Source organism: Pelodiscus sinensis, chromosome 19 (assembly GCF_049634645.1).
Source record: "Pelodiscus sinensis isolate JC-2024 chromosome 19, ASM4963464v1, whole genome shotgun sequence".
Classification (NCBI taxonomy): domain Eukaryota; kingdom Metazoa; phylum Chordata; order Testudines; family Trionychidae; genus Pelodiscus; species Pelodiscus sinensis.
The window spans coordinates 11,552,440-11,566,315 of NC_134729.1; the positions used below are offsets into that span (position 1 = coordinate 11,552,440).

Consider the following 13,876-nt stretch of genomic DNA (forward strand, 5'->3'; position numbering starts at 1 on the left):
TCTTTAGCTTGTGGTCCAAAGCACTTGCAAACTCCTCCCCATAGATTATGATTCACAACCTTTATAGGTATCAGAGGGGTCGCTGTGTTAGTCTGAATCTGCAAAAGCAGCAAGGAGTCCTGTGGCACCTTATAGACTAAGGCTGTGTCTAGACTGCATCCCTTTTCTGTAAAATGGATGCAAATTAGACACATCGCAATTGCAAATGAAGTGGGGATTTAAATCCCCCCACTTCGTTTGCATAAACATGGCTGCCACTTTTTTCCGGCTCGGGGCTTCGCCGGAAAAAAGCACCAGTCTAGACTGGGATCTTTCGGAAAATAAAGCCTTTTCTGAAACATCCCTTATTCCTTTTTTTTAAAATGGAGATGTTTGAGGCTGCTCAAACATCTCCAGAGTGGAGAGAGTCTTTAGCTTTCTTCGGTGCCGGGGACTGGGACCGGTGCCCTGGCGCTGACTTCCTCGGTGCCGTGGTGTGGGATAGGGCGGAATGGGTGTCCTGCACGGATGCCGGTGCACTACACACTGAAGCTTCCCCTTGAAGTGCCGATTCCATCAGGAGCAGCTTTAGGTGTGAATCATGCTCTCTTTTGGTGCGAGGCTAAAAACCCCGGCAGATTTTGCAGGAGTCCTGTGAGATGAGACTCCCCCATGCACTGGAGGCATTCGCGGTAGGGGTCTCCTATAGGCATAGGCTTAGTGGAAGCCGCACAGAATTTGAAGCCCTGCCGGCCTCGCATCACTGTTGTTCCCCTCCCCCACCCCCTTCCCCGCATGGGAGGGGGGGAGTGTAAAATTGTATCTATGAAGTACTTAACAACCACTTAACAACTATAACTACTTAACAACAGGTGTCAAGTATCAGAGGGGTAGCCCTGTTAGTCTGAATCTGCAAAAGCCAGGAGGAGTCCTGTGGCACCTTATAGACTAACTGAAGTGTAGGAGCATAAGCTTTCGTGGGCAAAGACGAAGTGGGTCTTTGCCCACGAAAGCTTATGCTCCTACACTTCAGTTAGTCTATAAGGGTATGTCTACACTACAGCGCTAATTCGAACTAACTTAGTTCGAATTAGTTAATTCGAACTAAGCTAATTCGAACTAATGCGACTAGAACTAAAAACTAGTTCGAATTAGTGTTTTGCTAATTCGAACTAGCATGTCCACATTAAGTGGACCCTGAACCGGGCTTAAGGATGGCCGGAAGCAGTGCCGGCAGGGCATCAGAGGAGGACTTAGAGCGTAGAGATGCTGTCTCAGGCTAGCCGAGGGCTGCGCTTAAAGGGACCTGACCCCCACCCCGGACAGACAGTTCTCAGGGGTGCCCCGCTTGAAAACCAGTCCTGGCTTGGAGTGCCCGGAGTGCCCACACTGGGCACATCACAGCACTCGGCCATCAGCCCGGCTGCACTTGCCGCAGGCTGCCATCTGGGGAGAGGGGGCAATTGGGGGGCTGCAGGAGAGCTTCCACCACCAGAAGCCCGCAGAGCCAGCCCAGTCCTCCCCATCGGGGGCTCGTACCCCATTCCTCCCTCACCTCCTTCCACTTGCCCTTCCCTAGCCCCTTTTCTTGATGTACAAAATAAAGGACAATTGTGTTCAAAAATGGAATCTGTCTTTATTGAACAAAACTGGGGGAGACTGGGAAAAGGAGGTGGGAGAGGGGAAGAGAGAGGCTGGGAGAGGGGAGGGCAACTACAATGATCAGGGGTTGGGAACAGGTCCCATATGAAGAAAGGCTAAAGAGACTGGGACTTTTCAGCTTAGAAAAGAGGAGACGGAGGGGGGACAGGATAGAGGCCTCTAAAAGCAGGAGTTGGGTGGAGAGGGTGCATACAGAAAAGTTCTGGCACGGGCACTGTAGCCAGCCCGTGCCCCTTTAAGGGGTCCGGGGCCAGGAGGGGGGCAATAGAGTTTCCCTGGTGTTGGCCAGAGTGGCCACCAGGGAAAGCTGGGGAGGGCTAGCCTCCCACTAGTTTGAATTAAGGGGCTACACACCCCTTAATTCGAACTAGTAAGTTTGAACTAGGCTTAGTTCTCGTAGAATGAGGTTTACCTAGTTCGAACTAAGCGCTCCGCTAGTTCGAATTAAGTTCGAACTAGTGGAGCGCTAGTGTAGCGCCTATGAAAGTTAGTTCGAACTAACGTCCGTTAGTTCGAACTAACTCTGTAGTGTAGACATACCCTAAGGTGCCACAGGACTCCTCGCCGCTTTAACAACAGGAACAGCCAACAGGCAACGAAAAACTAGCTGGGATCTGCAGGAGACAGCAAGCTTCAATGACCCCCACAGGCAGTAAGACGGAACTGAGGAAGGGGAGGGCCAGCAGGGGTACTTATGCTCCGCTATAGCGGCGCTACTCCAGGGGGCAACCTGCCAGCCCAACGGGTACCGCTGGGGAAAAAAGGCTCCGGGAACCAGGCACACGGCATGCACGCACCTTATTCGAATGGACATGAGCAACACATCTCGAAGAAGAAGCAATATTGCCCCTCTCCAGGGGCTTAAGACAAAAAGGGGAAGGGGTGGCAAGAGACTGAATTTGAGGAACCAGGAATTCATAAATCCACAAATCCTGCAATGTGACTCTCATTCCCTTCAAGTGGCCTTCACAACAGCGTCCTGCCTTAGCGGTGGTGAGTGGCTGATAGATTTTTGCCACTTTTTTAGCCACTTCTTTCTTCTCCACTCACATCCTGTGGGCACGGTTTGAGGGCTCAAAGGAATCTGGCAAGCCTGTGCCACAGTGTCTCTACCACTTCTCCCAGCTCTGATCATTTAAATTGGGGAGGAGGAGCTTTTTTGGGGGGTCGCTGACCCTCAGAAAAATCAATCATAGGCCACATACAAGTGAGAAGCAATAAAAACCTGAAAAAACAAAAAACTCCTCACTATCCCAAAAACCCCTCTCATAGATGTGGCCTCCTATTGAGAAACCGGGGAGGGGGAAAGACATTCATCTCCCTACCTTCCAGGTCCACCTCAGAGCGGAGGAGTTCTCAGAAGAGAAGGAACCCGACATTTCTTCTGAACTTTGCTGCAGTAAGGTCCCTCCCTGCTCTGCTATGGAATGACCCTCACGTCCGGTTCTGTGTGAAGGCGCGGTCATGGGGCCCAGCCAGGCAGGGCTCTCGCAGCCTGTGTTCGCAGCATTAGCCCTCAGGTGACCTGAGGTAAATGCATCACAGCTGACTTTGTGCTCTGCTGCTACGGGATGGCTGTGATGACCAAGAACCCCAGTGGGGAGAAAAAGGGGCAGGCTGAGAGAGAAAAGAGTCCACCTACTATGATAAACCCCCTTCCGTTCAGCTCTGCGAGGGTTAACACGGCATGCAGCATCAATCTTTCATTGGTGCAGCTTTTGCTGCCTTATCTCCCTGCCAGAGCTCAGCTTCCCTCCTGGGTTTCTTGCCACATCCCCTTCTTATCACCCTGGGGCTGGATGGTGACATCTTGTGAAAGAAAGAAACACCCATTTGAAGCCACAAGTCCGGGTGCTAAGAGGCCAATGCATGAGAACCAAGAAACACCCATAAGGGGTGGGGGGCTGAGGGTTTGTCTACACTGCAACCAGGAAGTGTGATGGCAGCAATCCTAGACATACTTGAGCCGGTGCTGGAATGGTACCAGATTGCGCTGGCTCATTCTTCTAGCATCTTGGGGGAGCCGGAATGACACCTGGAGATGCTTTCATTGCAATTCGCCCACTACATGCCCTCCTGGTCCGAGTCAGCTTTATCTAGCAAGATCTCTGCTAGCTAGAGTCACAGCTGTGATGTCCTGTCAGCTTGGGCGGATGCTGCTCAGAAAGACACCCTGGCTCCTGGGCAAGCAGCAGAGAGCCACCTGCTCCTCCAGCGAGCTGTTGTGGGTCTGCAATCCCATGTTCCCAGCTGCACCATATCCGGTTTCTATACAACCCCTGTGAATGGGCTGGTGACAGGCTCTGAGTCCCCACACCACTTCCTTTACCCAGAGGCCTCCCTGATCTCAAGCGCTCCCCTTGCAATCGACAGAGCCCTCGGAACCCCAACAAGGCTGGGCCTAGGATTCATAACAGCAACTGATTTTTAAAAATAATAAGGAAAACCAGGGAAGTGAAAGGAAAACAGGTCGCCCTGCTCTGTGGCGGGAGACGTCACACCTCATGTCTCTGGAGTGTCAAGGCAGTTCAAAGGCCATTCCTCAATGTCCCAGGCCTCCTACCCAGGCCCTGGCTGTGTCACAGGGATGCTGGAGGTGGGAGACTCGTTTTGGCGGGGTGGCCACAGGCCTTCAGCAGCGGCCAGGTGCAGATTTTCTATTGGGGGGAGGTGGACCTGTGCATGCCGTGATGGTGGGGGGAGAGTGAGAGCATGAGAGGGCAAACTGAGGACAGAGGCTTCAGCAGAGTTACTGAGCATGCTTAGTACAAGTTAAGCACCAGATGGGATCAACCCTATTCACCCTCTCCCATATACACATAATCTCTAGCCAGGGACTACGAAGGCACCGGTAAAACTCTACATTTTTTGCTGACAACTTAGCAGTTAGCTGACAGGAGCACTGTATCTAATTCCTATATAAAAGAGAGAAAATGAAATAAATATCAGATCCACTCAGTTAAAACACTAACATTCTGACATCCTGTGGCAAGTCACTTAAGGGAAACTGGTTAGCCTTAACATTTTAATGTATAGTCTTACTTTGTTACTAACTCTGGGCAGAGACACAGCCCCCATCAGGATCCTGGGCTCTATCTCACCTTTGGAAGGGAAGTGGGGTCTAGTGGGTTACAGCAAGGGGGCAGATACATTTCAGCTCTATATAAGAACAGCAGAATGCCCATACTGGTCCAGACAAATGGTCCTTCTAGCCCAGTGTCCTGTCTGCCAACAATGGCCAATGCCAGATCTTCAGAAGGCATGAACAGAACAGGGAATCACGAAATGATCCATCCCCTGTTGTCCGTTCCCAGCTTCTGGCAAACAGAGGCTAGGGACACCATCCCTGCCCATTCTGGCTAGTAGTCGCTGATGGACCTATCCTCCTAGAACTTCTTTTGTTCTTATTGGAACCCTGTTATGGTTTGGGCCTTTCCACCACCTCCTGGCAAAGAGTTCCACAAGTTGTGAAAAAAGATATTTTGCTTCTTTTAAATCTGCTGCCTATAAATTTAATTGAGTCAGCTTCTTCTGTTATCATAGAATCATAGAATAATAGGACTGGAAGGGACCTCAAGAGGTCATCAAGTCCAGCCCCCCGCCCTCAAGGCAGGACCAAGCTCCACCTACACCATCCCTGACAGATGTCTATCTAACCTGTTCTTAAATATCTCCAGAGAGGGAGATTCCACCACCTCCCTTGGCAATTTATTCCAATATTTGACCACCCTGACAGTTAGGAATTTTTTCCTAATGTCCAATCTAAACCTCCCCTGCTGCACTTTAAGCCCATTACTCCTTGTCCTGTCCTCAGAAACCAAGAGGAACAAATTTTCTCCTTCCTCCTTGTGACACCCTTTTAGATATTTGAAAACCGCTATCATGTCCCCCCTTAATCTTCTTTTTTCCAAACTAAACAAGACCAGTTCATGAAGCCTGGCTTCATAGGTCATGTTCTCTAGACCTTTAATCATTCTTGTCGCTCTTCTCTGTACCCTTTCCAATTTCTCCACATCTTTCTTGAAATGTGGCGCCCAGAACTGGACACAGTACTCCAGCTGAGGCCTAACTAGTGCAGAGTAGAGCGGCAGAATGACTTCACGAGTTTTGCTTACAACACACCTGTTGATACAACCTAGAATCATATTTGCTTTTTTTGCAACAGTATCACACTGTTGACTCATACTCAACTTGTGGTCCACTATGACCCCTAGATCCCTTTCTGCCATGCTCCTTCCTAGACAGTCGCTTCCCCTTTATGTTAGTAAAGGAATAAATAGCATTTCATTATTTTATTTTTCCACACTATTCATGATTTTCTAGGCCTCTAACATATCCCCCCACCCTCTAGTCATTTCTTTTCCAAGATGAAAAGTCCCAGTCTTGTTCATGTCTCCTCATATGGAAGCTGTTCCTTATCTCTAAGGGTATGTCTACACTACAAAGTTAATTCAAACTAACAGACGTTATTTCGAATTAACTTTGATAGGCGCTACACTAGCGCTCCGCTAGTTCGAACTTAATTCGAACTAGCGGAGCGCTTAGTTCGAACTAGGTAAACCTCATTCTACGAGGACTAAGCCTAGTTCGAACTTACTAGTTCAAATTAAGGGGGGTGTAGCCCCTTAATTCGAACTAGTGGGAGGCTAGCCCTCCCCAGGTTTCCCTGGTGGCCACTCTGGCCAACACCAGGGAAACTCTATTGCCCCCCTCCTGGCCCCGGACCCCTTAAAGGGGCACTGGCTGGCTACGGTGCCCGTGCCAGGTGCAAGCCTGCCAGCACCCAGCCAGCAGACCCTGCACCTGGCATGGCTCGAGCCAGCCACCCGATGCCCCCCAGCCCTCCCCCTCTTCCCGGGACCAGGCTGGCAGCTCCCGGGAGCTTGCCCAGGACCGCAAGAGGTGGGAGCCCGCCTGGTCTAGTGTGGACATCGTGGACCTTGTCCACGACCTCCGCACTAGGCACAGGAAAGCGGCCGTCTAGGGCAAGAGAGCTGCCAGCCTGGCCACCCAGGAGCAGGTGTGCATGAAAATCAAGATGGTCCACTGAGACCCCCAACCCTGAGCCCTGAGCTTAGAATGGCCGTCCTGGGTCAGACCAAAGGTCCATCTAGCCCAGTAGCCTGTCTGCCGACAGCGGCCAACCCTAGGGACCCTGGAGGGGATGGACCAAAGACAGTGACCAAGCCATTTGTCTCGTGCCATCCCTCTCCAGCCTTCCACAAACTTCGGGCAGGGACACCACTCCTACCCCTGGCTAATACCACTCAATGGACCCAACCTCCATGAATTGATCTCACTTCTCTTTAAACTCTGTTCTAGTTCTAGCCTTCACAGCCTCCTGCAGCAAGGAGTTCCACAGGTTGACTATTTGCTTTGTAAAGAACAACTTTCTGTTATTCGTTTGATGCCTGCTACCCATTCCTTTCCTTTGGTGTCCTCTAGTCCTTCTTTATGGGAACTAATGAAGAACTTTTCTGTATGCACCCTCTCCACCCCACTCATGCTTTTATAGACCTCTATCATATCCCCCCTCTATCTCCTCTTTTCTAAGCAGAAATGTCCCAGTCTCTTTAGCCTTGCTTCATATGGGACCTGTTCCAAACCCCTCATCATTGTAGTTGCCCTCCCCTCTCCCACCTCCTTTTCCCAGTCTCCCCCAGTTTTGTTCAATAAAGACAGATTCTATTTTTGAACACAATTGTCCTTTATTTTGTACATCAGGAAGGGGGGCTAGGGAGGGGTAAGTGGAAGGAGGTAGGGAGGAATGGGGTACGAGCCCCCAATGGGGAGGACTGGGCTGGCTCTGCGGGCTTCTGGGGGTGGAAGCTCTCCTGCAGCCCCCCAATTGCCCCCTCTCCCCAGATGGCAGCCTGCGGCAAGTGCAGCCGGGCTGATGGCCGAGTGCTGTGATGTGCCCAGTGTGGGTACTCCGGGCAATCCAAGCCAGGACTGCTTTGCAAGCGGGGCACCCCTGAGAACTGTCTTTCCGGGGTGGGGGTCGGGTCCCTTTAAGCACAGCCCTCGGCTAGCCTGAGACAGCATCTCCACGCTCTAAGTCCTCCTCTGATGCCCTGCTGGCACTGCTTCCGGCCATCCTTAAGCCCGGTTCAGGGTCCACTTAATGTGGACATGCTAGTTCGAATTAGCAAAATGCTAATTCGAACTAGTTTTTTAGTCTGGATGCGTTAGTTCGAATTAGCTTAGTTCGAATTAGCGCTGTAGTGTAGACATACCCTAAGTCATTTAGGTTGCTCTTTCTGTACCTTTTCCAAATCCAATAGATCTTTTTCAGAAGGGGTGACCAAATCTGCAGGCAGTATTTAAGAATTGGGCACACAGTGTCTTCATATAGATGTGATATGATATTTTGTCTTCTGATCCAGTATTTTCCTAATGATTCCCAATATTGTTAGCTTTTTAGTTTTTAGACTGACGCTGCACATTGAATAGATGTTTTCAGGGAACTATCCACAATTATTCCAAGATCTTTTTCTTAAGTGGAAACAGCTATTTTAGATTGCATCATTTTTGTATCTATAGTCAGGTTTATATTTTTGCATGTGCATTGCTTATGAACACTGAATTCCATGTGCCCTTGTGTAGCCCAGTCACCCAGTTTTGCGAGATCCCTTTGTAACTCTTTGCAGTCAGCTCTGGATTAGTTGCTGTTTACCACGTTTTCAAGAACATTTATAAGTTTAACAGCAGGAATCCAAATGCAAATCCCAGCACCACAACTCAGATTTCTACTCTTTCCCCCCTTATTTTTTGAGTCATTCAAACCCCAACTTACCTGAATCCAGTCTCTGAGGCTTGGGGCTCCCCACAGCATTCGGGAGTCCATACAGGTGAGGGTTTTTTTGTTTCTTATTTGTGTGCAGCCCCTGACTGATTTTTCTATAGATCAGTGGCCCTGACCCAAAAAAGGTTCCTCACCCCTGTTTTAGGTGGAGTACCCAGCAATGTTTTCATGATGATCTAACACCTCTTCAGTTACAGGAATGCCCAGCTTCTGGTTGTTTTTACTTGCCCTGTCTCCCTCTTTTTACAACAAACTCCTTGCCCCAAAGGCAAAGCTGCAATCAGCTCAAACTCTGTTGCATTTGAGAACGGCCTCTGGAGTCAGGGCAGGCAGCTTTAAGCAAAGTATGAAATCCAAGCATGAAATCCAAATTTCAAGTATGAAATCCAAGAGTTCAAACCTTGGGGTGGTCTACTGCCCCCTAACACCCCATTAATGGGACCCTTGGAGGCAGCCCCTCAGTCAGGGTTACCATCCCCCTCAAAGTCAGGCCTGTGAGGCCTCTCAGCTGGAGGTGTCTCCCTGGGCTGGGTCCTCTGTCCAGAGCCCCTATCACTTTCCCTAGCTGCAGGCTGCTCCACACCCAGCTCCGCTCTCTGCTGAGCTGCCTCCAGCCCCCGGCTGCTTCTCTGGCCCCTCTGGCTCTGTGGCTGCAGCCCTGCTTCCAGCAGGGATCTGCTTTCGATGCTGTGTCTGGCTGGCCCGGCTCTGATCCCCTGCTCAGCTCCAGCCCCTGATCTCTCCTGAGCTTGGCCCCACTCTGTCTGACCAGACAAATCCAGCTCCCATGGGACCCTCTCCCCTCGCCTCCTGCCCCCTCACTAGCCTGCTCGCCCTGTCAATCAGGCTGACCTGGAACATCAACCTCTGCCCATCGCTCCTGGGGACTGTCAATCTCAGGAACCTGATTTCCCATTGACCCTTCCCCCTACCTTCGGTACTGGGGGGAGTTCACCAACCAATCCCCTTCCCCATCCCTCACTGAGCTTTAGCCAGCACCCAGGCCCCTTACACCTACCCAAAGGCCAGAGGAGCTGATGGGGGAGAGGGGCAGCAAAGGGGACAATTGCCCCATGGCCTGGTGTGTCTAAGGGTCCCAGAGCTCCTGGAAGCCCCTATTACTACTGTGGCAGTGGCTGGAGCCCTGGGCCCCTTTGAATCGCTGTGGGAACAGCCAAGCACTGCTCCATGTGGTTTTGAGGGCTGGAGGGGGGGAGGGGAGGCATGATGCTGCACTCTGGGCAGTGCTAAGGACTGACTGCTCAAGGCCCCACCCCTTCTGGGGGTGCGAAGCCGGCCCCCACCTCACACCTTCTCCCCAGGCGGCTGCGGGGATCACGTCTGGGTACCTAAGCCAGAGGGAAAGGACCTAGGGAGAGCTCAGCCTTCGCCCTTATGCAGCATATTTTGTCAATAGATCTCAAGGGGCTGCGAGGGCCCAGCGCTCCGGCAAGGAGAAGCTGGCAGGGTGGGCGCTCGGCTGCAACTTCTCCCAGTTGGGCTCCTGGGGCTCTCCTGCGGGCTGCCTTGGGAAGCAGCAGGAAGCCAGTCAGGTAAAAGGGGTTGGCTGGGTCCACGCTCAGTGTTGCTCCAGCCTCTAGCCCCCTCTCCTCTGTGCCCTTTAGGGATGGGGGGCTCCAGCCATGGGTCCCCAGAAATCTGCAGCTTTTCCCCTTCCCCCGACAATCAGAGAGCAAAAGCAAAGTGCGCAGCTTGTGCCTTCCTCTAGCTCCTGGCTGCCCAGGGGAGGGCAGAGGAGGATGCAGCAGGCTGTGCACTTTCCCTTCACTCCCTGATAGTCAGGGGAAGGGGGGAAAGAGCAGCAGTGACCCAGTATGTGTGGCTGCATCACCGTGCCCCTCACCCCTACACACCCCCGCACCCTGCCCTGACTTCTGAGCCCCACAGTCCCCAACCCTGACTTGCACACACACACCCCACACTCCCAATCCCCAGCCCTGCCCCCCTGCTCTGCCCCAAGCTCCTACCCTGACTCCTGCACCACCAAATCCCCAACCACTACCCTGAGCACGCCCTATAACACTTACTCTTAGCCCCCCACATACACAAACTATCCCATATTACATTTCTTACATGTACTGAGCCCCTCCTGGGGGGTGCAATATGACAGTACTTGAAAGAAACATACAATGCTTTCACTCCTGGGGCCCTGGGCTGCCCGTTTGACATCTCGCTCACAGCAAGTGCCATAAGTCATCTCCTCCCTGGGGAAGTAAATCTGGTTCAGGTTAGAACTGGCTAAGTTCAAGGGGGACTAGGCCATTTTTAGCTTTTAGCCAAAACAGCTGGGACTGGCTCCCTCGGTAATTTCCCTGCTCTGCTCTCTCCCTAGAATGCATCAGAGACAGGTGGCTGGGGGAGATGGGCCATGACTCTGACCCCTATGACCATTCTCATGGGCTTTCGACAATCCTGTCCCGAGGTGGGGAGGGGGCTGGTGGCAGCAAGGGAGCTGGCTGTGGAGCCAGGGCCTTGCGCCAGGCTAAGGCCTGACAGCTGGGGCAGAAAGGCTGGGATCCAGCACAGTCACACCCTGTTAATGGCAGAGGGGTAGCAGCAGGAGGTGCAAAACAGCGGGGTCAATGGCACCGGTGAGGGGTGCCCACTGGCCCCAACAAGAGCTTGGGCGAAAGAACTGAGCTCTGGCCCATTGCTTCCAGGAGTGGGGGCCCTGGTAGCAGAGCAGACAGGACTCTGCAGGGATGCCTAGGAAAGCAGGGCCAGTACTGAGAGTGCTGGCTAGATCCCTCTGGCACTCCAGCTCTCAGTCTGCACTTCCCCTTGTAACCACTAGGTGTCTCTCCAAATCCTGGCTTGCACTAAGCAGTCATGGCACAGACAGTGCTGGCTACACTGAAGTCATGGGGCAGCACTACTGGTTATGCCTGGCGGCGCCCCCTGGTATCAGGGAGCCCTAGGATCCGCATTCAGATGGAGCATTGTGAGGATTCGGGGAACGGTTGCTTGTTCCCCATTTCCAGCTGCTAGAGGGAAAAACAAGTGAGCCAGAAAACTTTAGGGTGTAGAAATAAAATGACTCGAGGAGGCAGGTGAAATCAGGCATTCAGAGTGAAACTCACTGTACAGTACCACAAATGAACCCTGCACAGATTCCAGGGGAACAGAGGGCTGGAAAAATAATGATAAATACAGAGAAAGGAAATTTCAGAAAAGCAGTAACAGTCCCAGGCTGGATTAAGTGATAGACGCTACTGGCCCATGACGAGGACTCTGGCTCCCGGAAACAGCTCAGGTCTCTCAGTTCCAGTCCTCATGGATGCAAAGAGGAAACTTGACAATGTGGCGGGAGTGCAACTGTTTTAACACTAGATCCTACAAGCCAGGGATAGAAGAACCGAGGATTCCTGACTGCGGGGACCCCCTGCTCTAATCCTCACCTCCTCCTCTTCCCAGCCTGCAGATTTAACCCACAATCACACTCCCTGGCAAGACAGATGGGTAGCTGGTTTAGAAGTTCTGATCCTGCTGCTGCAAGCGCTTTAACAAAGGTGGATTGAAGTCCTGCCAAAAGCTCTTCTTTCTCCCATGGCGCAATAGCAGCTCCTGCTTCCCGGTCCAAAGGTCAGCCCTGCAAGGAATGAGAGACACCGGCATGGTTCCGGAGGGGTGGGAGGGAAAACACAAACTCCCAGGAGAGTTTGGAACACAGCTGAGTGGGATCAGGCCGTCTGTGCATGTGGATTGAACCTGGACTTCAAGCTCCCAGAGTAGCAGATGTCCATGTCTATTGGCATCACTGGTGCTTCCCCCAGTGACAAACCCTGAAGCCAGCTGCACTGGCGCTGATCAACGTCTCTCCTGTCCCCATCGCTTGCTGGCAGGGACATAGCCAGGAGTGGGCCTGGGCCTACCCACTTAACATCCAGGCCCACCTGCCCACAGCTCTGTCTCTGTCCCACTGCACTGCAAGGGCTTGCCCCTCTCTACCCAGGGCTCCAGCCAGGCCAAGGGAATAGGGTCAGGGGAATCCAGAAGAGAACCCAGGAGGCCTGACTCCCAGTCCAGTGCTGAAACCCTGGCCAGATCTAGCTACACCTGGTGATGGCTCAGTGAAGATCTCAGGGCCATCGGCTCTCTTACCACTTTGCTGCTGGTGGCTAAAGTAGACATGGAGACCTCCGAGTAGGACTTGGATTTTCCGGTAAACCATCGCTTGTATTCCTCCTGCACCTGGAGTTGCAGAGACAGACAGTGGTGTCACGCCGCTAGCACATGGGAGATCTCTTCTCTCAGCGCCTTAGCCCCATTTCTAACATGCCCGTCACCTCAGCATCTCAGCATTATGCAAATTAACAAGAGCCGTATTTAATCCTGCTTGATAAAAGGGACCTGAGCCCTGACCCAGCCTTTGGGGACCATTCGCAGTCAACCACAGGGAGACTTCCAGCTATTTATGTCCCCCCACCCCGCTGTGCCTTGGGACAAGTCAGAGCAGCCATGGGGTTGCTCTAACACGCTGCTTTCTCTGGCAGCAGAAAATACCCTTAATGCTTTGCACCCAATTCTCCCCTGCAGCTGAGGCAAAGCTTCACAGGAGCTGTGCATGGAAGGGGATTCTCAGGACGCCATTTTCCCCAGCAGGGGAGCCAGGCAGATTGTTTCAGGGAAGTTCTCCGGGGAACTGAGAGGCTAAGTGGTTTGACCAAGGAGCCGACAGCACCGCAGGGAATTGTGCCCAATCTCCTGAGTGCTAAGCTTGTGATCCAGCCTCTGGGCTATTCTTCCTCTCTCAACAAGGGGCATCTTCAGTGCTCTGCTACTGGGGATCCCTGGGGAAAAGGCTGGGGGGATCTTGCCCAACATGCTCAGTGAAGCATTGTTAGCCCGCCCTGCTCTCCTGTGGAAGGGGCACTGCCAAGTCCAGGAGGGGATGAAGGGTCCTGGGGGTACCTGGCGATTGAGGAGGCAGTGCACCAGGAAGATGAAGACCCCCTGCAGGCTGTTGAGGATGGTGAATAAATACGCCATGACTACAGCGGCTGGGCCGGTTTGGAAGAGACCGAAAATCCACGTGCAGCCCAGAATGAAGACTTGGGCGATGGCTTTAAAGGTCAGGAGCCTGGAGAGAGGCAGACAGAGAGATCCCATGATGGCAGCCCTCTGGGAGCAGCTGAGTCTGGAGGGTCCGGGCTGAAATGACAAATGCCTCCAGAGAGCCAAGCTCTGTCATTCCCCCATATCAGTGTGAGAGCAGCTGGCCTAGAGACTTTGAAAGGTCAATGCACAAGCTGCTCCAGGTGAACAAAAGAGCCAAGCCTCACTAAGAGGGGTGAGATGGATTTGGACCCTATTTGGCTAAGGCAAAGGGGGCCCTTTAACATGCCCACTTGCGCAGGGGGTTTAAATCAACAGATCTCAGAGAGAGACAGAAGATTCCATCACCGGAGG

General features: G+C 52.4%; 1 protein-coding gene across 1 annotated transcript in view; it reads right to left on the minus strand.

Annotated features, from left to right (window-relative positions):
- Window positions 1-10,509: 10,509 nt before the first annotated feature.
- Window positions 10,510-13,876, minus strand: part of LOC102462801 (adhesion G protein-coupled receptor E3-like) — a 35,038-nt gene continuing 31,671 nt past the window's right edge. The window contains exons 18-20 of the mRNA XM_075902271.1: window positions 13,379-13,547; window positions 12,569-12,658; window positions 10,510-12,056 (exon numbers count right to left, since the gene is read on the minus strand). Of these exons, the coding sequence (XP_075758386.1) occupies window positions 12,051-12,056; window positions 12,569-12,658; window positions 13,379-13,547 (265 nt within the window). The 3' untranslated portion in view covers window positions 10,510-12,050. The remainder of the gene's footprint in view (window positions 12,057-12,568; window positions 12,659-13,378; window positions 13,548-13,876) is intronic.